General features: G+C 39.4%; 2 protein-coding genes across 3 annotated transcripts; one reads left to right on the forward strand and one right to left on the reverse strand.

Moving 5' to 3' along the window:
- Nucleotides 1-749: 749 nt before the first annotated feature.
- fsd1 (fibronectin type III and SPRY domain containing 1) lies at nucleotides 750-12,978 on the forward strand. Its single transcript, XM_077584753.1, has 13 exons — nucleotides 750-973; nucleotides 2,515-2,610; nucleotides 2,700-2,831; nucleotides 3,068-3,169; nucleotides 3,354-3,376; nucleotides 3,701-3,822; nucleotides 4,640-4,849; nucleotides 4,994-5,092; nucleotides 5,170-5,317; nucleotides 7,879-7,961; nucleotides 8,034-8,285; nucleotides 9,980-10,068; nucleotides 10,146-12,978. The coding sequence occupies exons 1-13, from the start codon at nucleotides 959-961 to the stop codon at nucleotides 10,254-10,256; spliced, it is 1,482 nt and encodes a 493-aa protein (XP_077440879.1). The 5' UTR covers nucleotides 750-958; the 3' UTR covers nucleotides 10,257-12,978.
- A 2,727-nt stretch (nucleotides 12,979-15,705) lies between these two features.
- On the reverse strand, nucleotides 15,706-22,979 carry LOC144062082 (signal-transducing adaptor protein 1-like). 2 transcript variants are annotated; one of them, XM_077583013.1, is made up of 13 exons: nucleotides 22,801-22,979; nucleotides 20,913-20,984; nucleotides 20,201-20,320; nucleotides 20,058-20,114; nucleotides 19,808-19,959; nucleotides 19,356-19,487; nucleotides 18,448-18,517; nucleotides 18,114-18,216; nucleotides 17,916-18,005; nucleotides 16,974-17,030; nucleotides 16,861-16,893; nucleotides 16,252-16,407; nucleotides 15,706-16,040 (listed from the first exon to the last, which is right to left on the reverse strand). In XM_077583013.1, the coding sequence occupies exons 1-13, from the start codon at nucleotides 22,921-22,923 to the stop codon at nucleotides 15,988-15,990; spliced, it is 1,218 nt and encodes a 405-aa protein (XP_077439139.1). In that variant the 5' UTR covers nucleotides 22,924-22,979; the 3' UTR covers nucleotides 15,706-15,987. The 2 variants fall into 2 exon arrangements, with proteins under 2 accessions (XP_077439139.1, XP_077439140.1); XM_077583014.1 differs by having other exon boundaries at nucleotides 16,276-16,407; nucleotides 22,801-22,978.
- Between the last annotated feature and the right edge of the window lie 923 nt (nucleotides 22,980-23,902).

Here is a 23,902-nt window from a genome sequence, read left to right on the forward strand (position 1 = left end):
TTTATGAAATGGACATCCTCTAACTTTGGAGACAAGTTATAAAACTTGGGAACCCTTACTTTTCGAATGAATTTTGGGGGGAAAAAAACTGGTTTAGTGAAGGAAATAACCTCAAAGCACCACTGTAAAAAGGGGCAACCTGCAAAATAAGTAAATGGTAGGCCTACCTTTTTTTCCCTATTAGCAGTCAAGTAATCAACTATTAATCAAGGTGGGTGGGGGTCATTTTATAACTCATAAAATGCTGGAGGAGCTAAACTTCGATGACATATTTCTGATGGTGCTATTGCATCCCCTATCCCTGGTGTAGTGCTATCCCTAAAGCAAAGATGAGTTAAATATCTGCTGGAGAAAACTTTTTTTCATCCAAGGAAATGGGCAAGGGCTTGTGTACCAGTTATGAATGCGCGTGCCTGATACCTGCCTACCTGATACGTGCCTAATTGTGCTGGTTCACGTGTAAACAATGAATTACAGGTTTAATTTGCATTGTCCTATTTTAGATTTGTTTTGACATATTGCGCTATAGTTACTAAAAGTTACTCACTATGCACTCAGTATTTATTTTATTTTATTTTTTATTTTAAATACAATACTTATTTAATCCTAATTATAAAGAGGCTACATTTTAGTTTGATTTATACTAAAGTAACATTACTCGAGTGCAAATTATTGATGTCCTACCCTTCTCTCTCTTTTTCCCGTAAGGTCCCTGAAGGTAGCATCACGCCCAGCCGCAGCGGGAAACCCACAATCCACCAGTGACGCATGCGCGTTACGCTTAGCGGCCCTAAAGGCGTTGCTGCTCGCTTGGTGTCGGTTCGAAAGATGCGTCGCACCCCGGCAGCATCAGTACCAACTCCGCCGTGCTAATTCCCGGAAAGCGGGGCCGGACCAGATTAGTAACCGGCGGCGCTGTTTTGTGGCTCGACGGGAGCTGTAGTCCCGGGACGCCGAGATGGGAGACCAGAAGGTGAGCTCGAGTCCGAGGAACAGGTGTCTCTGATTGGGGGAGGACATTTGAGGGCGTAGTGTACAAAGGAAAGAGGACGAGAAGGCGGACTTTGTTGTTGGCCACAACCTTAAATGAATGATAGACATTCTGCTTTATACAATATTCTTTACTACTGTCGTTTCTGTTATGGTTATATTGGGGTCGTTGGCCACGAACGGCCTGCCTCTCCCAACATGGACGCAGTCGTCAACAGTGGCTGTATTCCCGATTTTAAAATACTATATTGCATGGGACACGTCATGGTAGTTACTAGTTAACGCTGGTTTATATGTTATTCTTCGCTGTGTCATTGAATGCGGTTGCTCCACTTCAATGGCTGCTCAGCCGCATAATTAAATTATGAATGCGCATCCTTCCGGCCGTGAAGTGGCCTCGTCTGCGCTCAGGTCAGGTGGCGTTAGCCAATCAGGACAAAGAAAATCCGTCACGTGGCTGGAGGAGCCTCCAAGGCAACGTGACTCACCTAAACACTTCAGTAGGACACACGAATACATCAGACGTTTATTTTAGTCCTCCTCCCATTTGAAACAGGTACAGTGCAATAAACCTGGGAAATACTAATTTTTATTCAAAGTATGTCTGTACAAGCATCAAAAAGAATACTGCAAATGGTCGCACAATATGCGTCTATTCACGATTTTTTCCTGTGGCACGGGTGTGTAAAGCGGGAGCCCAGATGGGGCATTCCCCCTATCCAAGGATATACATGCACACATTCACGCCATTTTTGCAGAAATGCCTTGTGTTCGCAGTGTGTATGTTCACAGACACAAAAATGAAGGATACCAAATAAAGAGCAGTGTTCCTACTCTGTTATGTCCCGGGGCTGCTTTTCTAAATCTGGCACAGGGTGTATTGAATCTGTGCAAGGTAGCTATAATAAAAAATTAAAAACTAGTATCAAGCATTCTGGAGAGAAAATTTGCTGATGTGCTGCATTGACGCTGTACATGTCTTGTTAGATATCCAATATGTATTTTTTTTTTTAAATACTCGATATAGATATAAATATCCACAGGAAGTTAGCAAGAAGTAAGCAGATTAATTTTAAGCAGAAAGTGTTGTTGTTCCAAGTGCTTTTGTCCAGCTCTTACAAGTGTTTCCGTGTCATGATAATCAGAGCCTCTTAGCCAGAGTCAAAGGAATGATTTGGATCTCTTGTGACTGAAGTCGTGTGTTCGTGTCGCATCAGTTGGTGCTGAGTGACGAGCATCAAAGTGAAGATGTATACTGCTTACTGAGTTAGCTTGCAGCAATAGGCACTGACTGGTTACCTGTCAAATACAATACTTGTCCTTTTTAAAATGTTTAAGTTAAGGTTTACATTGCATTAATAATCATTACTTTAAACATTCAATGTGTAGTACCTTTTAGATGAATCAAGTGTTTATTGTTTCTTGAGGATTTAGACAAGTTAACCTATGTATACTTGTATGACCATTATTAATGTTAAAATGTTTTGTTAATCAAAATTGTGTGCAACTCTTTCTTTCCTGCAGGAGTCTCTGCGTAAAATCACCCACACGCTGGCCACCAAGAACGATGAGATCTCAAATTTTGTCTGCAGTCTCAAGCAGAGCCTGGACAACCTGGAGGTAAGGAAACCCCAGTAGTGGATGAATGGACATGAATATAAAGGTGGGCAGTCTTAACCTGTAATCCTTATTTTTTCCTCCTCCACCAGGCCAACTCTGCCCGAGTGCAGGAGGACCTGGAGTCCGAGTTCAACTCCCTCCACTCGGTTTTGGATGGGATAAAGGAGAACATGTTGACGCGCATTAAACAGGAACGAGCCGGCCGCACATACGAGCTGCAGGTAAGTCTGTATTGTGTACGCTCACCGGCCACATTATGAACAAACCTATGAAAACAGATACACAAGTTTTCAATAATTCTGCCTTTACAAAGACAATATTGCTCGCTTTTTAGTGGCTAGAGTAAACCCTCGCGGGGATAGGTACTGTGCCCTGCCGTTAATAGTGGAAAAATTGCCTTGGGGCAATGCTTGACTCTTTCTAATGGAGCAAACATTCTTTTTGTATCGTCACTCAGAATCAGTTGAGCGCCTGTTCCAAAGCGTTGGAGAGTTCGGAGGAGCTGCTGGAGCTGGCCAATCACACCCTTTGCTCCTCCGGAACGGACGGCTTCACGCAGGTATCTTGCGCAACTGTTGGCCTGTAGCGCACTGACATAAAACAAAAAAGCATTTATCCTTTCGGTGGCGTCAACAACCCGCCAGCGACATGTTTAGTTGTAAATGTGACCTCAACAATCATGGGCGACAAACTCAGTTGTCTCTTCGCTTCGTATCTCCCCCTCTCCTCCTCTTCCCCTCCAGGCAGCCAAAGACATTAAGGATAGGTATTGTACTCAGCCATCCATTGCTTCCATTTTGTTCTTTTTGCCCTTATGTAACCAGCCATCTCATTTGATAGCGTGCATGCGTTCAAAATGTAGTCACCCTTTTCTTAGACAATAAGCACTTTGGTAACTTTCCATTCAAGAGCCTTTTTGTTGTGGTGTTGTACCGTCCCGTGTCAACTCCCCCTCCCCGCCTCCTTGGATGAATGCTCCCCCTTCTAGCGCCGCCTTCCAGCGCCCATCAGGGCAATGCGCTCAGTGGTAGTCCTGGCTAGCATCCACTCATCTTCCTGTGTTTTTGTGACACTCCTCTCTTGTCGCCAGCGTGACGATGGCTCCGGCCTTCCGCCTCTCCCTGAAGGCCAAGGCCAGCGACAACATGAGCCACTTGATGGTGGACTTCAGCCAAGAGAAGGCCCTGCTGCAGGGCCTCAAGTTTCTTCCAGGTCTGCATCATTTTTTGTGTATTGTGCAGGGACCGAGCCCTGCCGCAAATTGCGCCAAAGGGCTCGTAAATTGACGCCCCTCTACAAACGTTTATATTTGCCTCGATCAATATACCCAAAAACTTCTCTTACGTTACCCTTAAAAACAGATGGGTTAGATGATTGGATTCGAAAAATGCTCCACAAGTAGAAATAAAACTTAGTGTGGTACAAGTGAGTAATGTAATGAATTAACCCTAGAGAACCCAAGAACCCTTTTCTTCTTTGGAAAATTATGAAATTATACCTTAAATGACTGCTATAACACTGAACACCAAAATATGTTTTTTCAATTTTAACCCTTGTTTTTTGAACTAGCTCAGAGTTGCTAATTTATCAAAATATATATATAAAACATACTCCTAGGCATTCTGCAACATGATATGAAATAGATTAACAAAAAAAACACAATTTTACCATCTGATGGTTTGCTGAGAAGATGGTTTTGTTTGGATTGATTTCCAGCTCAACAAAACAGAATGTTGCCAACCATCTTGTCACCACCACTCTGGCTCATGTAAGTGCAATATTCATCCACTAGATGGCCCCATGCAGGGGTCAGAAGTGGCACTCTGGACTTCTGAAGTTAAATTTGTAAAAAAAAAAAAAAAAAAAAAGGTCTTTGTTATTTGAGTAGCAGAATTTATAGGGGCCAAATTTGACCCCGTGGGTTCTCCAGGGTTAAAAATCAATTATACAATTTTGCCAAGTAGAAGCTAATATAAATTGCACGCAAGTCATCCTCTCATTGACTGATCATTTTTTGTTGGTGTTGCAGTTCCGGCCACGCCGGAGATCCAGGTGTCCGAGTGCCAGGTGTGCGACAACACTGTGACCGTCGTCTGGACACTAGCGGAGCCCGACAGCAAAATAGAGCACTACATCCTGGAGCATCGGCGGACCAACCATGAGGGTCCGCCACGCATCAGAGAGGACTTTCCTTGGATGGTTGTGGAGGGCATACGGGAGACGGAGCACACGCTCACAGGTTGGCTACGGATTGTAAAGACTAGGGGGTGGAAATTAGCGAGAAACTCGCGGGTACATTGTAAATGAGAAGCTGTTCTCATTTGCTTTACCTGGTTGCACAAAGGAAATTATTCTTATTCTTTGGTTGTGCTCTTATCATCAGGTCTGCGCTTTGACACACGCTTCATGACGTTCAGGGTGAGGGCGTGTAACAAGGCTGTGGCGGGAGATTTCTCCGAGACCGTTACACTGGAAACCCACGGTGAGTACGCGAGGGGCTCCTGAAAATCGACGCCACAAGCTGCGACGTCGGCTAGCTCTCCTTTGTTTGTTCCCCAGCGTTCACTTTTAAACTGGACTCGGCCTCGGCCCACCAGAACTTGAAGATAGAGGACCTGAACGTGGAGTGGGATGGCAGCGGTGGGAAGATTCAGGACATTCGCAAGGAGAAGACTCGAACCAGCTCGCCCATGCAGTCTCCAGCCAGGTGTGTCTTAGGGAGTGCCGAAAACCAGCTCAGCAGAGCAGAACGGTGAATACGCTCCATGACTCAAAAAAACCCAGGTTCAATTTAGAGACTCCTTGACATAGAAAGCTCTTAGTCTCTTAATTAAGATGTACCACTTCAACATATTAGCTTGACACTAATTAATTACTATGTTCCTGTTAGCCAGCCTGTTGGCACCGTCTTGTGTTGTCTTAGGATATTACAGAAAAAGCACGGAATACAAAGAACTGCAATTTTTTTCAGTTTTTCAGCAAGTAGTTGAAAAAATGCCAATAGATGAATTCCTGAGTTCACCTTTGCGCTAAAATGTTACATGCAAGTGGAAGAAATGATATGGATTGATTTTGTGTCATTTTTTTTTAATTGTAAGTATTTTTACAAGTAGTAAGTATTTTGCAAGTTGACAGAAGTTTGGCTGGCAACAGCATCCTATGCTGGCTCAAAACCAAATGCAAGGACGCACAACAACAACAAAATATTTGGCAAGATATTTTGTGTTGTGTGGAATGTACGTGGCCTTCATTCCACACATCTCAGATGTCATTGTACTTATTATACAAGTCAGCCTTGACGTGGAAGGGAGTTTCTTGGAAGCTGATATCTTTAGGTAAAACTGAGAGGTTTTAAAAACAGCTCATGCAAAACTTTGTTTTACAGGCATTGCAACATTTTTCATTGATTACTACTTGAGGTGGGAGGGTGCGGGTAACCCACAGTACAGTCCATGCCCCGGTTTTTGGGCCAAAATTCACCACATTTTTTGCAAAGAGAACAACTTTTTTTTTTTTCAAAATTACCTATTTTGCTTGTCAACAAAAGCTTCATTTTGTAGTGTATTGAACAATATACAGTAACTTACTTTATTGTTACTAGCTTTTAAGCTAAGTTTTGTGTTCTTTTGTCTAACATTGATTTTTCTTAGCTGTAATTAAAGGAATCATGAATGCACTGTTTTTCATGTGCGTGCCTTGAACCTAAATCAAGTCTCAAGTGAAGAACCATTGTAAGCCCATTTATCAATGTTAGGTTTGAAAAATAATGCTCATGCTAAAAAGCAAATTCTTGCAGTCATTTGTGCTTTGAAGCTGCAACGTTACCTCGACTGTTGTGTGTCTAGCAAGCGTTTCATCGGGATACGAACACCATTTAGAGGAGTTTCCTTAAAAGTACGGGACATATTTCGAGTAGGACTTGCTGACTGCCAAATGTGTGTTTTCATTCCCTCAATTGTATTCAACTCTAAAAACGGAAATGAGTCAACATCGGATTTAAATGAAGCTGGTGCTTCTTCCAATCTTTTACAGTGTCAGTGTAAGCAGTGCCGTGCAAAACAGTGTAAACTAACTTTGAAGCCATAGTAGTTATAATTATGAGTGGAGTGAACGCACAAAAGAAACACACTCTCGCAGTGTCAATGTGATGTAAATTGCATATTGAAAAACTGTGAGCGTACCGAACTGACTCATCCCAATTGAATGAAATAACAGAACAGTGTAGAGCTAGTCAGGCAGCTTTCAGCCTTGACATTTTAGCGATTTGTAAAAAAAAAAATTTTGTTTAACCTTATATAATAAAAATCTTATGTAAAGTTTTGTTTTACAGGAATTACAACATTTTTCATCAATGGATTAAATACTGGGGCAGCACAGTGTGGCGCCAGTCAGGCAGGTGTGAAGTTACAAGTCAGTCTTGGCATTCAAAGCATTTTAAAAACTGGTATTTTTAAATCTTATGTCATAAAAATAGGTCATATTTTGAATTGCAACAATTTACAGACCAATATTGGCATGAAGCTTAGCCAGTTGTGATGTCCAAGGAATTGGAAACAGGTAGAAACTCACATTATAAATAAACAACTTATGTAACGTCTTTGTTATACAGGAATAGCTTTGTAAAGGTTGCATGCTACACCATAAAAAAAATTCCTTTTATCGAGTCGGCAAAATAATTTGGGTTGGAAACGCCCAGAGTGCCCTTTTTTCAAGCTAATGTCTTGGCATATTTGTCATTAATATTATTGGCAGTACCCCATATCTCATCATCTAGCCTAGACTATATTCCTACTAGAGAATGCTTGCTGCCTGCTAATGCTATAGAAGGTAAGCAGTGGGGAAAAACAAAACAAAAATGATTAAAACTATCACATAAGACCAACCCAAAAAAAATTCTATATAAAAATGAAATGGGTCTTTTAAAAAGTGTTTTCCCAAGTGTTTAATTAAAGGGAAGTCAGTTTATTTATTTTATTTTAGGTTCAATGCACCCCTGCTAGATTAATATCTAATAAAGCAGCCCACCATTTCATTTGTATTGAGTTGTACGTGTTTTAAAAGTATCTTCTACTTCATAACTGTAGGGGGAGCTCTTGAGTAACAAAACATTCCTGACTGTTACTATCAAGTTGGCTAGAAGCTGTAAAAAAAATAAAATAGCATCAAAATGATGCTTCCTTGAATGGGTGGAATTGATCCTGTAGGTCAGGTATGAGCAACCACAAGAGAATTTGATAAATGCTATCATTTTGTCTCCTGTGTCTTCAGGTCAGCGCTGATGTCGCCCAAGAGAGCCCCGACGGCCCGACCCAACAGAGATCGCTTCACTGCAGAGTCCTATACAGTTTTGGGTAGGGACAACAAAAGCAAATAAAACAGATCTGACAAGATTAGCGCTGACATGTCGATCATTCTACCCGTAGCCGACACAGCCATCGACGCCGGCCAGCAGTACTGGGAGGTGCGCTTCGACAAGGAGAGTAAGGCCTTCGCCGTGGGCGTGGCCGTGCGCAGCCTGGGCCGCTTCGACCAACTGGGGAAGAGCAGCGCGTCCTGGTGCATCCATCTCAACAACTGGCTCCAGCAGAGCCTCACCGCCAAGCACAACAACAAGGCCCGGACGCTGGACTGCCCCATCCCGAGCAGTATAGGAGTCTACTGTAACTACGACGAAGGTGCTTTTATTTATTTTATTTATTCCAAAATCCCCCCAAAAATTCCAGTTTTCTCAGATTTCCAATCAAAATTTGCTGATCTCCCTCGTGGTGGATCGGAATCTGCAGCATAAAACCCTGATTAATACACCCCTACTTAGAAGATATGAAATCATTTGCCTTTTACTTTAGTGTAGTAGCGCTAACCTACAAAAACAAAACATTTATATATAATCATTCCTTTTTTGTAATACAGATTAATTTATTCGCTTGTCTCGATATAAAGGGGATTTTGATGAAATAATTGCTTCTTAAATTACAATCACAATATCAATGGGGGGGAATTAGATTTTCAAAATCGTTAAACCCTAATTATAAATGGTCTCAAATCTCAAAATAAATAAATATTCTTTTAAAAAATACTTATTGGCTTTATGGCTTAGAAAAGGAAAACCAACAAAAAAGGGAGGGGGTTTTAGTCGAGTCAGGCATGACATTCATGCGTTGTAGCAACTTTGGGCAACATGGAATATTAAGGGCATTGTGAAGTTGGTTTTATGTTTAATTTTAAATGCAATTAAAGTCTTGACTTTAATTTGCCTTAAGCAAATATGAATAATTTCAGAACAAAACACTCTTTAAATGCTCTTTTGTCAGCGAAGAGCGCTGTCAAGGTTAAATCATGTGCTACTTCAGGTTTGACAAGGAATTTATGAAAGCCAATATATCTGTCACTTAAGATGGGCATAAGTAGCAGTTTATCACAAGTATGTAAAGCATTCCTTCACTCACAGACCTCTAATATTATCTTCGTCATCACCATCACAGATTTAATCACCGTTGTCATTTCGATCGGCATCCAGTGCTGCAGATGTTTGCGTGAGTGGCAGAATCAGCAGCTTATTCTGTTCTTAACTCTTTACTCAACGCGGTTCAGGTATTAAGTCAACAAATGATTTCATCAGATTTCATTTTGTAGTACTAGTCACGATAGAAGTTGCAAGAAATATCAATAATGAATGAGATTGCAGATGTGTGAATATTCTAGTTAAAGGGGTAGTTTGCAGGAGTCAAACTGCTAGCAGGATTTGAATGCAGTCAGTAAGTAGTAGGGGTGTGAATTGCCTGGTGCCTGGCGATTCGTATCACGATTCATAGGTCACGAGTCGATACCGATTAATCCCGATGCGAATCTATAAATTGATTATTGCGATTTAAAATATATTTTTTTTTTAACTCAAATTTAGAAAATACTTATCAGTAAACTTGTACATGTACACTGTAAGAGTTGTATGAAAATGTATTTATTTATCTGAAAATTCAGGCTTATAACTGCATTTAACAAACCGTTGCAGTCTGTTTCATGTTTGAACAGCACTGAAATAAAATATTAAGGCTTAATGTTCCATTAATAAAACATTCTTCCATGCTTAATGTGTGAATCCTAACCCTAAGTAAGACGTTTTGTTGAATATTCGCATAAAAAAAATTCATGTTTAAAAATCGATTCGGCTGCATATCGAATCGATTCGAGAATTGCGCGCTGTAATATCGCGATATATTGCCAAATCGATTTTTTTCTAACACCCCTAGTAAGTAGTAAGTCAAACAAATCTGTGGCTTTATCAATTTTAATGTTTCATGAAACAATATGTAAACACGTGGACTGCACTTCACTCTTACCACCGCTTTCATGTTCTCATCCTGGCTGCCAGGCGTGCTGTCCTTCTTCAACGCCAAAACCAAGCAGCTGATGCACACCTTCAGGACCAAGTTCCAGCAGCCGCTCATCCCGGCGTTCATGGTGAGAACGGCGGGAAATCGCATGCCTTTCACATCCGGCACTCACCGGATCTCCGCTTGTACCCCCTTCCTTGTCAGGTGTGGAACGGCAGTTTCTCGGTGGTGACGGGCCTGCAGGTCCCTAGCGCGGTGCAGAGCGGTCAAAGGAAGAACAGCGGCACCAGCAGCTCCAACGCCAGCCTCACCTAGAACCCCCACCCCGCCCGTCTCCTCCAGCACATCATCAAACCCCCACCCACCCCACTGCATGACTGCAGTCGCTGGCGCTGTGTTATCCGTCCGTCCCATGGCCCGCCACGGCACAAGAGTTGGTATTAACAAGCCGCATGCACGCCGCACGGGCGCTTTCTTGGCTCGTCTCGCGGGTCCAACTCCGTCCCATGATTTAGCGCTGGCCGCTGCTCTTTTTCTTAAAGCCCTCCTTCACTCTCTCCCTGTGCCTTTCTTCTCATTTCCACATCGCCGCTGCGAGAGAGACGCCCTCCCCATTTCACGTTTAAAGCATCTGTCAGTGTTTTCTGTGTTCATGACATCTAGCTTAGTGTTATTTACGCGCCAGTCTATTTAATCCAAATTAAAAACACGCTCTTTGCTAACGAATAGAAGGTAGCGCTGAAAATCGTCCTCTTCACACAGCCAGTAACTCTCATTTTGAATCCTACTTGACACATTTTTGGGCTCTTTTCAGAGCTCTGCAACGTGGCAGTGTTCGTCGGAACAATAATCCGGTAACTTTTCAATGAGCTCAGATGGCTCGGGTGGCATATTCAAACATTCTGTCATATTGAGTCAAAAGCCCCTTTTACATGGAGATCCTGATAAATTTGAAAAATTTGCATTTATCCACCTTTGCCTTTTGCATGAAACCCTGTGATATTCTCCAACTGTCATTAACAACAAAGAAGTCGCTGCTTGTCATCAGTTGTTGTTATTGTTATTATTATTATTTACTCTAGTATCAGACAGTCACCTATTTTGCACAGAGATCCATCAAAATTCAATCCACCTTTAAATTTTACACAGAATCCATCAACGGTCTTCTCAAGTATTTTTTTTTTTTCTGTTGACAAAGACCTTGCAAAATTTGACATTCATCTTTTTTCGACTTTTACACGGGACCCAGCTATATTGCTGTGATTCTCTCAAAAACAACATAAGTCACTGCTTCTTATCAATCTTTTAACAGCAAAAGATACACTACTTCTACAAAGTTGTTTTGGTTTTGGTTTTTATTGGTATAGGGAAGAACTTCTCTTGAGTAGCGCCTACCTTACTTGGCAGAGCCTGCCAAACGGGTCAAAACATAACATACTGCATTTCATCTGTAATTGACTTTACCACGAAACCCAGTGATAAAGCCGCAACTCTTGTCTACAACAACAGTCACTGCTTCTCCTTTAGTTTTCTTTTTGGTATCGGACAGTCACCTGTTTTACGCTGAAGGCCTGTAAAATGGTCACATGGGAGCCGTAGCTGAAAACACGGCATTTAATCACCTTTGACTTTTACACAGAACCCAGTGGTATTACACCTACACCTCTGTCGTCAACAATGGTCACAGCTTATCATTTTCTTTTTATTTTCTTTTTTTACTATCAAAAAAAATCTGCACTTTTACACAGAGAGCCTAAGGAACTACATACCTAACAAAACATATTGCATTTACAGTACTGTATAAGCCTTTTGACTTTCACACAGAACCTAGCAAACGTGTGATTTTGCTGCTTTCACACCGCACCATCATATATTATGTTATTCAGCAGTGCCTTGAGATACAACTTTAATTGGTTATTAAAACACTTGTATCGCAAATCTTTTCCCAATGTAATCAAAGGAAAATACAGGAATTTGTTCCATAATCCTCCCCCAAAAACAACTACAATTGGTGTAATATGTATTAATATTGTACTTTTTAAAAACATGCAGAAGGCACGAAATAATGATATAGATAAAATAAAATGTAGCAGTTTTTGTCCCATTCCATCAATTGTGAATGACCATTATGCTGCTCTTTTTGGTCTGCTGGTTGGCCACTTGGGGGCACTCTAAGCCATATACTGTTCATTGAGTCATTTCGACTTCTCTCTTCTTATGAGTACGGCACTAATATTAGCTATTCTATGCGAAGGATAAAGAATATATGACTGTATATTGTCTTTCTGCAATGGTAGTGTTCAATCATTTTGCTTATAGCACCGCAATATTTAGCATTAAGCTAACGGACTGAAAAGTTAAGCTAATACACAAAGTAATTGTTTTTTTGTTTTTTTAATGGAACTGGCAAGTCGCGTCACTTGTATCTCAAGGCACCACTGTACTTAATGGATGGCAGCTGCTTTCAACGCAGCATGGCCGGAGAAGTGAGTGCCATGTGGTACATACTGTGTAAAAGGGGCTTCCACCTCATTTCTAACCAATGCTTACAATCGTTTTCTTGGAGAATCAGGGCTTATCTGAGGGCTTAGACATGGAACGTCTTGCCAAGAAGGGATCCGCAAATAGACCAATAACCTCACCAAACCTCATTCCTGATCTCAGTAAGCACTTTTTTTTTTTTTTTGTTCCAACCAGTGGAAAGGATCTGTCTGCATGTGTGTCTTTTAACAAGCTTTGTATGATGTACGACCGAACCCATTTGGCAAGCGCTGAATAGGCTGCTGGAATCGGCGTGTACGTGTCTGTGTGTGCGTGTGCGCACTTTGACCTTCGCTCCGCTTACTCATTGTTGCCCCTTTCTATGTTTGAGATGGGAAAAATGTGCGTGCTTAAATGAAGCACCCCGCGGCCGCCGGGAACTTTTTTGTTTTCATTGACACGCTAGCCAGAATGCCACGCCACATTCTGTAAATAGCTCTTTTTTCATATTAACCTGTCACCATTCAGTGAGGTAATAAAGGAGTGAGAGAACTTTTGTCTGGCCTCGCCATTGGAATAAGTGATTCAAGGGATAATGGAAAAAAAAATGTGAAAAGATATTACAGCTTGCAAAAGTGAAGCGCACGTGCTCACCAAATGTCACGCTTTGCTCTGAAAACTGTTTTCATATGAACTTATCACCAAGTAAATAAAGAAGAGCAGAACACAATTCATGAGAGGTAGCTACAAAAATATTCAATTATGTTTAAAGTTGAAAACACACAGGCAACCAAATGTTGACAGTAAAACTATGAAATCATAATTATTAAAGCTGCAAGAAGTTACGCTCACTAAATGTTACACACTTTACTGTAACTACCCCCCCCCCCCCCCCCATAATAACCACATAATCACCAGTCTGTGAGGTAGTAATAGAGTGTGAGCTCTGTTGTTGGACTAATGTCACAAACAGAAAAAGATGAAATGATAACAAAGCTTAAAGCGCACATGCTAGCCACATCCTACACAGTGTAAAACAAATACATATGAACTCATTCACTGCCGTTGACGGCTATAGACGTCAAAAATTCATTAGAACTATTTATATTTGTTTAAAAAAAAAAAATCCACTCTTGTTAAGAGTATGAAAACCTAGATTTTTTTATTGTACATTTAGAACAGATATAAAATTTGTGATTAATCGTGAGTTGACTATTGAAGTCATGCAGTTAATTACCATCAAAAATGTAAATCGCCTGACACGATTAAAAAAGAAAAAGAAAAAAAATTATTAAAAATTAGGGGCGTCAGGCGATTAAAATTTTTAATTGTAATTAATCGCATGACTTCAGTAGTTAACTCACGATTAATCACAAATTTTATATCTGTTCTAAATGTTCTTTCAAAAAAAAAAAAAGTTTCCATACTCTTGTTAACAAAAGTGGGAAAAATGTTAAACTAATAGAAATAGTTCTAATGAATTTTGAACGTCAATAGCCGTCAATGGCAGTGAATGAGTTAACTTATGACAAATCAGTGAGACAGTCAACGCGTGAGCGCGCTCTCTTAAGAACATGAGATGTGATCGACAGAGTGAAAATGTATGAAATGATCATTAAAGCTGCAAACTAATGTCAACCAAATGTAACATCCAGACTGGAAGTTTTCATACAAACCAATTACCAACTAATAAGGTAGTTAACGAGTGAAATAATTGTGTTGAAATGATCATTTAAGCAGAAAAGAACATTAAATGGATCGTTACATTAGCCACGTTAATCTAAAGTGGAAAAAAAAATCTGTACTTTCTCCATTGCTTCACCCATCTGCTAAAATTTGTGGAAATTTTCTTGGCCGAGATAATACTGTAATTACCCTTTACTGGGCTCCTTTGTCTTCATTTATTTATGCCCCGTCCAAAACATAAGAATCTTCCAAGGCTGAACAATGCTCGTCAACATCAAGGAGATCAACGAAAAACTCAAATGTCAGAAATAATCAACAGTCATGCAATAGTCATGGAGAAATTCCATTGTCCATTGTGCTCGCCTCACGACAGTCATTGAATTTGACGGATTTTTTTGTGTAGCCTGGCAGGCTGGCAAAGCAATAACTAGCAATTACTGTACTTTGCAGAGGCTTTAATCATCCCCTTCATTCTATTCTAAATTTAGACGTGTGTAAAAAGATTGCGGTGATGATTTGTTCGCATTTGTTCGTTGATTTTATTTTTATATTTTATGTCAGCACTCTGTGTTCCACAAAACATGCACTTAAATCTAGTATTGTTGAGTAAGAGTGACTGTCTGATTTCATCTCAAATTTGGTATTGGCCAATCAGCTGTGACATCGTATAGTCGACCCAAATGCAATATCGTTCAAAAGTTTGGGGTTATAAAATGTTCTTATTTTTAAAAGAAGAACTGAAAATTCCTCGAATTTTAGGTGAATTTGCCAAGAACATATATTTCCTGGAGCTATAGGTGGAAATATGGAAGTAACTCTACTAGGAACTGTTTGGTCCGCAGGACCTATTGTCTAAATTTAGTTCTGTGGTAATTGAAACTATAAATGCCAAGAGCATCAAGTTGCTAAGATTTTCAAATATTGATTCAGTTCTGAATAACTTCTGATGTAAATGGAACCATTTAGTCCCAGGAGCCTCAAATGCAAGTTAATTTAACATTTAAAGTGTGGTATATTTTCCAAATGGATCTCAATGGAATTCACATATCTCAGGAAAACAACACAATCCACTGACACGGCTGCATTAGAGCGCCTCATTGTCACAAGTCCATATTTATGGAAGCGTGGAACTGCCAATGTGGAGTAAACATTTTTTGACATTTGAATGTATTTGCAAGTACATTTAATCCATTATGTCCATGGGGTATTGACTTTCACAAGTTAAGAAAAAAATGCTACTGTTTATCAGTTGGCCAAAATTATACCAATGCACAAAAAAAAATTAAGCAGTTTATTTTATTTTTTAAAAAGTGCATGATTTGAGTTTGTCTTTTTTTTTTTTACCCATAATGCCACTGGCTATGCAGATGCGCAAGTCAATACTACTAAATGCTAAAAAAAAAATTTGTAATTAGCCTACAAGTACGTTCAAACATACTTACGAATATTATATTAACGTATTTGCAAGTACCGTTCAAATGGATTTTCTGGTCAACAATGTTTACGCCATATAATATTGGCAGTTCCACACTTCTGTACAGATGTTCCATATTATGACCAAAAATATTGTCATGAACTTAAAAAAAGCCAGACATCATCATATTATTATATTTGTCTTTATTGACATCGGGTCCAACAATACACAATGAACTATCGTAAATCACATGTGGGCTCTATTTACATCTGTGCCCACTTTCACATTTGGTGTCTGTCATTCTCAAACTGCCAGCAGCTTGTAGATGTGCGAGGGACGCCACGTTATCAAGCGGGTCCGCCGGCAAGGCACCGACCATCCACCGAAGGAAGGGAAAGTGCAGCAGGTCGTCATGGCGACAAACGTGTCGTCACAAAATGTTCACATTTGGTTTGGTTGCGGCGGTCAGCTCTCACACTTGGCCTTCTTCTCGAACCTCTGCTTGAGTTCCGATATGGCTGCGGGGGCAAGGACATTAACAGTCAAAATCCGCAATTAAGCATTCAAATACGATACCTCATTATTCTTATGGGGATTTTAATGTACTAATTCTGGGATCATTTTTGGGTGCCAAAGGCAGTTCCGTCCACGCGTCAATACACGTTGGCCTCGGGGACTTTTATCCTTTTGGCTCTGTGAACTCTGACTAGCGTCTTGTGTGTAGATTACCATCAAGAGGGAGTGTGGACGTACTCTGGCCGTGGGGGTCCGTGTGGTTCCTGATGTGCCTGGACCTGGTGGTGGAGGGCTTTGACTTTGAGGGAGACTTGCGAGGGGTGGGCGTCGGAGTTTTCAGCGATTTACCGGCCGCTTTGCTGTCGGGCTCTGGACAGACGGGAAATCACCTTTGTTTTGACGTGGAAATACAGGCCTATCTATCTATATCTATCATTTGTCTATCAATATATCCATAATCATGTATATATCGATCCCTTTAACAATCCATATTTCAATTTCCAATTTTATCCATCCATAATTCAGAACAGTTTCTGACCTGACTGCCTCATCATAACACCGGCTGGCCGAAACCTCTGATGTCACAATGTGGTAAGTTTCCTAACCCCCCCCCACCCACAAATCTATACCATTGGTCAGTCCACACGTGTGGGTGTCATTTTTACAAATTTCTGACCAATCTAAAAAGTATTGAAAATGGCCTGCTTTCTTTGACAATCCAATGATGAACAATTTTTTTTTTGTGATTTTATTTATATGTGTTTGCAAAAGACAACCAATTGTGGTTCTCCATGGAAAAGAAAAGTAATAAAAGAGACTCACCTGGGGAATGCGCCACTGTGGAATCTTTGTGAACTGTAAAGCGTGACAACGGTGAGTCGGTAAGAGAACTAATATGAAGCCTTGTCAGACACAACCAGATAATAAATACTCACTGTTGTCATTCACGTAGACATTTTCCTCCCCCTCTTCACTCGGCACTCTTGACAAGGCTGTGGAAAACAAATGAACAAAAGGTGTCGTTAGTGTGCATGGCTGTCACTCAATGACAACATTTGGAGTGTAAACAACCGCAACAACCAGCTTCAGGATCCCCTAAATATTTTTCACACAATGCAGTGGAAAGTTCTGCCAAGCCAGATATTTCGTGTCTATTGTGTGTTGCCCAACCCACGCACACAACTTGCTTGAAATGTTTTTCTGTTCAGAGTGGTCATTTTCTCCATAAAGATCTTCATTTTTTAAATTAAATTAAAAAGAAGAGAGGGTCAGTGTGACCCACGAAATGGGATCCACAAATTAAGTTTTATTTTATTTTGCATGTATTTCTTGAATTTTCATCTTGGGGGGTCATTCTAATTTGTTTTTGTGTGATTATGTAATGATTTTTTATTATTATGATTTTTATTGTTTTGTTGCTCATCAAATCAATCGATAAGAACATGTAAATTCAAAGGAGATTATTTTGGTATTAAAGCTCTTGGTAAGTAAAATCAACAGATACAATGAAAATCTTTTATTTTAGATTTAATTAAATGGACAGAGTTGAATTGACTCAGCAGCTAAAGTAGTTTTCCAAAGAAACAAACAAAACAGGAGGATTAAGAAGAAAAAAATCTCGATTTTTTTTTTTTATAAAAAGACATTTTCTATAATTTTTGTCTTGGAAGTTTTATGGGGGAAAAAAAACATTTTAATATGCCATGAGATAATATTTTTGCACATTCACGGGTGGTAATTTTGTACACATGTTTTTTTTTTTTATATACAGAGAGAAATAAGAGTTTAATGTGCTAAGTATTTTTGCACTTTGAATAAATAAAATAAAAACTCCAGACATAACAATGTGGTCTAACGAGACCTGTGCGTGCTTGTACCTGGTTTGGGCTGTACAGGTGGTGGCGTGACGTGCAGTGGGGCGCCACGCACCCTCTTCTCCCCATTTTCATGATCCAAGCCAATGTAAGCTGCACAAACAACAACAACAATTTTTTTAGGTAAAAAATAAATACAGAAATTAAAAAAAAAAAAAAAAAAGGCGACCGCGCACACAAAAAAGTTTCAAATGTACTTACTAATGTTTTGCTCATAGGTTTCCTCCCTGGCCAGAGACGTCAGAATTCCTTCTGTCACTTTTGAGAAGTAACTGACGACGTCGTGCAATGAGCGACACGGAACCTGCACACACACGTACGCAAACAATGTCAATATGGGAGGACAGAGAGGACATGTTTTTTTTATGCCCTTGCTTTGCTTTACTAATTATTAAAAGTATATTTCACTTTTGATTTTGCATACTTTGACATGCATGCTGTGAAACAACCAACGTAAGCGATGAACAAAAATACCATTCATGAATTATTCTCCAGTAATTAGTCAATTATGAGCTGACGCCAGGTTTCTACTCACAGGATTGTCCACTTCGATGATGTAGCCGTCGTCCTGCTTGCAGCTCACGCGGTAATGTTTGAAGATTGTGCTGATGTACCACAAAAACAGTCGTGAGTTTCATAAATAATAATAATTATATATTAAATTGACATCCATGCAGACATGCTGTAGTGCAGTGATTCTCAGCAACGGCGCCCTTAGAGAACATCGGGTTAACCGCAACAAATTATCCAGTTCCACCTTAATTGAGCGTGTGATCTTTTTCTAATGTAAAACACGTTCGTCGGCTTATTAAAGGTTGGGCCACACTGCTATACTGTGTTGACATTTAACATTTTCAATTTATATTTTTACTGTTTTTGAATTTACTTATAAGCATATAGATGTGATATAATCATGAGTGTAGTTAAAAGAATACAGTGGGATAATGATTTTGTCAACTTTATTTGAAGCTCGTACCCTCAAAGCTATTGAAGATAGGAATGTGCATGTTATCAGAGTCTCTTGTCATTAGGTCGTAAAGACTGAAGGTCTGGGGTCAGATCCTGATTGCATCTGTTCCCCGGGCAAGAAGGGGAACTCTATAAACATGTCTGTTTACCATCAACGTTACACCTTTGTTCAACCTAGGAGTCGACATGTCTGTCCTTTGTTCAATCAAAGAGGCGGGAAGAGGAACCTTTTATCTTTTGATTATAAATGAGTGGATGTTTTGTAGTCTGACACACACTTGGGGACTCAACATAGTAACAGATGTGGGTTTACTAACGGTGTCTTTGAGAGCTCTCAAATTAATCTTTGCAAAGAAAGCTTCTTCATCAGATCTCAATGCAATTATTTTGAACACGCAAAGATTACACTTAATATAGTAATCAAATAATACCTTCAACTGTCGTGGGTGTGGCAGTGCGTATGTGCATTCGTACCCATTCATCTCTTCCCTGGTACTGATAGCGAAACCGGTGCCGTCCCTGCTGGGCCTCAGCAGAAGATTTCCTCGGCTGGCCTGTTGCTCCAGCATGATCTCTGCTTCCGTGCGGGACACCAGGTGGAAACAGCTGCGGGGCAGACCACGTGATGACGTCATCATAATGCGAGCAATTGACATGCCGATGAGCAAAATAGCAACTTATTTCGTACGGTTGTAAGAGGCTATTTCAAAGTGGCAAATGACGATGATCAAATGCTAACATGCTAGCGATTGGGTTATTGTAGTTCACGAAAACTAACGGGGAAAAAAATTGTCAACAGTTCCTGTAAAAATATTTTGCGGTGGAGGTTGTCATCTTAATTGCACTAATATATGTTGGCATATTGACACACCGGCGCCTATAGTAAATGATTCACTCGTTTCCGTGTCGTGTACATGAATACTCACTCTGGCATTTCCATTTCCCTTGCGGGCTCCACATCGACGGTGGGAGAAGACGCTTGTTGGATGTCTCGGAGTCTCTCCTTCTCCTTTTTCACCACCTCTTCCAACCTAAGCAACTGGCCCGGCAACAGGTTCAGCATCGATGGCACCGACAGCTGCAAATGCGTGCAAAACGCCAGAACATCATGTCATGCGCCAAACAATAACCCATAAACTGGATTATGAATAATAATGAGTGCGTAGTGAAGCAAACCTTGGCCACAGATTGAATGAAGCCCTTCCATAACTCTCGAGCTTCTGCATTTGGAGCCTGGAAAGGAAACGGTTGGTTATGAAATTGACTTGCGTGCATGTATATGGATTCATTGTATTCTAGTACTCGAGTATTTTCCTCACAGAGAATTTGATGTCGCTGTCTTGGGTCTGGAGGCTCAGTTTGGCTGCGTCCAAGTTGTAATCAATTGAGGTGTCATCTGTGATCGTGATAAACCCGCTGAGATCCAACTTCTCAATGTACTGTTGAAGCACAAGTCAACATTCAGCTAACATGCTAATAGTTTGTACGCTAACACAAGACTGCAACTTAAATACAACACAGGCAAATTAATGAGTTTTTTTTTTTTAAACCCTGGAGAACCCACGGGGTCAAATTTGGCCCCTATTAATTCTGCTACTCAAATGACAAAGACCTTCTTTTTTTTCCAGCAGTGATTTTGTCCCTGTGTTCTTGTTTCCATTGGCCAAAGTATGTTTGTACATTCAAAATCCAGTTCTAAAATGCAACAAATAAAACAAAAAAAATATATATTGTTCAATGTAGCTGTGTATTTGATTGATTATTTTCTTAAATTCTAAATAGTTTACTGACAGTTTTTGTTATTCTGATTTTTCGAAATGATACCCCTAAATCCCAAAAGGGTCAAATTTCGCCCTAATCCTAAATTAGGGAATAAAGGGTTAAAATTGAAAAAAAAAACATATATTTTGGTGTTCAGTGAATTTATAGCAGTCATTTAATGTATAATTCATAATTTTCCAAAGAAGAAAAGGGTTCTTGGGTTCTCCAGGGTTAAACATGTAATTAATGAGTATTTTTGTTGTCAGTTACCTCAATGTCCCTCTTGTCGTTGAAGAAGAAAAGCGTGTTGCCGCACAGACAGGTCCACAGCTTGCGAGATTTCTACATTAGCACACAAAAGGGGAGGAGATGTATGACGTTAAGCAATGTTTGGGAATTATACAGAGAAAATTCCCTTAAACGAACGAGCCAGCGAGGTAAAACATTCCCGAGCATTTGGATGATGATTGAGGAGTACATATGTATTATTATCATTATGGCTTGCGTACAATGTTTCCACTGATACTGGTGAACATGACATTATGTGGTTACAAAGTTTCAAGCTGCCAGTGTTAGCATTTGATGAAAAAATTCTTATGGGAAATTATAGTACCATTTGAATTACAAATCTATTCTATTTAAGAACCTGGAAGACTTGTTAGAAATGTTTGATTTTCCGATGATCATTCATTTTAGAAACCCACTATTGATTTCAATAATATGAAGGAAAAAAAAACCTCTATCACATCAACATACATTTTTATATTTAATCGTAGGTCTAGTAATTGAGAATTATGTTACATGGGTAGAAGCTGACATATTTGGCCGCCGTCTTTCTGCTACGGATACGCGAATGAGACAAACTTCCATCGTAGAAATTGGTGGAAAGCCTTGCGAAAGTGTTGTGACTGACATGTAACGGTCCGTACAAAGGATTGGTACATAAATCAGTACAAATGTGCGTTGACACATGACATTAAATTGTACTTGCTGTACTGTGATTGTGTTGCTCACATTGATGATTGCTATCCTGTGTCGAAATTCCGTTTCCGACTTTCCGGCACTACCCAATCCCCTTTGTTTCATTATTTTATTTATATTTTTTTAAACAATGACTAAAAAAAACAAACCTCACAAAATGTCAAAGAAAAATAAAACACACTTGTGGAGCTCGACGATATTTGTAATGTCAAGGTTTGCTTGACTTTGGAGGCAAATTTCTGCAATACTGTAATGCTGGTTATTTGATTGTTGTCTAAAATTTGAAAAATAGATTAAAAAAATGGAAGCGGTTTGAAAACTAATGAATCACTGCCTTTGGCACCCTTGAACGTGTACTTGCCACTATTTCCTGGTGCATCAGTTGGCAAACGACAACAAAAATCTGCGCTTACTCTATGTCATGATTCAATGTTTCCACACACAATTAAGAACCACTGAGAGCCACTAAGAACTTGATTGTGCTTAGTCATTTTGTTGTGGTTGTCATTTTCAAATTAGATGCAGAAATGAATAGCAAAAAGGCACATTTTTTAAGGTGTATCGTGGCCTGCATCAAAGTTTGCTTCCAATTTTGACACGTATGGACTGGAGCAGTCCATTATTTCACTCAGCTAATTTGCTGATTCATCCGTTTAAAACACTGGGCCAACACCCATTTCCAAGATAGCCGCACCTATGAAAACACTCCAAACCTCAAAAACTTCTCAGTGGGCTTTGGAGATTAAAAGAGGATGAAGAAGATGATGAATGTTCAGAATAAAAGTCAAATGTGAGAAAATTGTCCAAAATTCTACAATTGTCATCGATATTTTCATCTTCATAGAAAATCATGCATTTTGCACACATGCATATATTTGGACGATATAATGTATAAATCAATAGTTTTACATTGCATGGATTTTGTTGTCTTTTTCTTTTTTTTTACAAAATTAACCATTGTTATCCAAGTACGTTTTGTTTATCAGTCATTATATTAAACTGTTCCTTTTGAATGCATACATTGGAAAACATAAAATATCAAAAACTGCCGCATAACCCCCCCAAAAATAAAAAAATAAAATCATGTGCCCACTTGACTTGAACTCACAACAAAATGAACCATCTTCATTTTTTTATGTTAATTCCACTTTGATCAGAATTCATCCCTTTTACTCACCTTGTCTTTAAAGGACCTTTTCTCCAGGTAGCCTTCGTAGTAGCAGTGCGGCATCATGGTAAAGGGGCGCCCTTGTCGCTTGTGCATGATGAATGGCAATTCTTCTGCAAAGTAATCAAGCATCAACACCAAAGCATGTCCTTGATCTGAATAAGAGGCTGGCACCCGAGTGAGGTGAATATATAGTCCACGAAATCTGTGTGTGTGTGTGTGTGTGCGCGCGCACGTACCCACGATTTGTTTCCGAAGCATGGAAAGCACCTGGTTATGTCACAAAGTTGAAGAACGAGTCAAACTGGATGTACTTGCTTTCCCACTGCAGCGAGCCAACAACATTAGACATTATGTTACATCATTTTTTTTTAAATCAGAAGTTTTACACAAAAACATAAAGACAGAGAATGCGTGTATGTTAGAAATACAGCAAGAATTGCATCTTTGAAAGTTATTGCAGCTTATTTCTAGTTTTTGCACTTATTTGTCAAAAATATTCAGTCAGCATTACGTGATTCTGTCATAATATTTAAAAATTAAAAACATTTTAAAAAGATTTGGTGATAAATTAACTCGTTCACTGCCATTGACGGCTATAGACGTCAAAAATTCATTTGAACTATTTCTATTAGTTTCACATTTTTTTCCACTTTTGTTAACAAAAGTATGAAAACCTATATATTTTTTTACTGTACATTTAGAACAGATATAACATTTGTGATTAATCGTGAGTTAATTATTGAAGTCATGTGATTAATTAATATTTTAAAAAAATCAATCGTCTTACACTCCTAATTTTTAATAATCTTTTCTTCTTTTTTATTAGAGGCATCGGGCGATTACATTTTTTAATTGTAATTAATCACATGACTTCACTAGTTAACTCATGAATAATCACAAATGTTATATCTGTTCTAAATGTACAGTAAAAACAATTTCGAGGTTTTCATACTCTTGTTAACAAAGGTAGAAAAAAAATGTGAAACTAATAAAAAGTCCAAATGAATTTCTTGACGTCTATAGCGTCAATGGCAGTGAATTAATTAATGTAGCACATATCCATTTTTTCTATTTGATTAAATTTGACAAAAATGTTCAGTCATTATCT

The sequence above is a fragment of the Vanacampus margaritifer genome, chromosome 13 (assembly GCF_051991255.1).
Source record: "Vanacampus margaritifer isolate UIUO_Vmar chromosome 13, RoL_Vmar_1.0, whole genome shotgun sequence".
Classification (NCBI taxonomy): domain Eukaryota; kingdom Metazoa; phylum Chordata; class Actinopteri; order Syngnathiformes; family Syngnathidae; genus Vanacampus; species Vanacampus margaritifer.

What these genes read in the sequence shown, in the direction of transcription:
- fsd1 (XM_077584753.1), top strand. An exon ending in GAACGGACGGCTTCACGCAG is followed by an intron (nt 3,170 to 3,353) that starts GTATCTTGCGCA and finishes CTTCCCCTCCAG; the next exon opens with GCAGCCAAAGACATTAAGGA. An exon ending in GACGGAGCACACGCTCACAG is followed by an intron (nt 4,850 to 4,993) that starts GTTGGCTACGGA and finishes TCTTATCATCAG; the next exon opens with GTCTGCGCTTTGACACACGC.
- LOC144062082 (XM_077583013.1), bottom strand. Translation starts at nt 22,923, where the DNA reads ATGCTTGATTACTTTGCAGAAGAATTGCCATTCATCATGCACAAGCGA. An exon ending in AAAGGTCCTTTAAAGACAAG is followed by an intron (nt 20,985 to 22,800) that starts GTGAGTAAAAGG and finishes GTGCTAATGTAG; the next exon opens with AAATCTCGCAAGCTGTGGAC. An exon ending in CACAGTGGCGCATTCCCCAG is followed by an intron (nt 16,408 to 16,860) that starts GTGAGTCTCTTT and finishes CCGTCTGTCCAG; the next exon opens with AGCCCGACAGCAAAGCGGCC.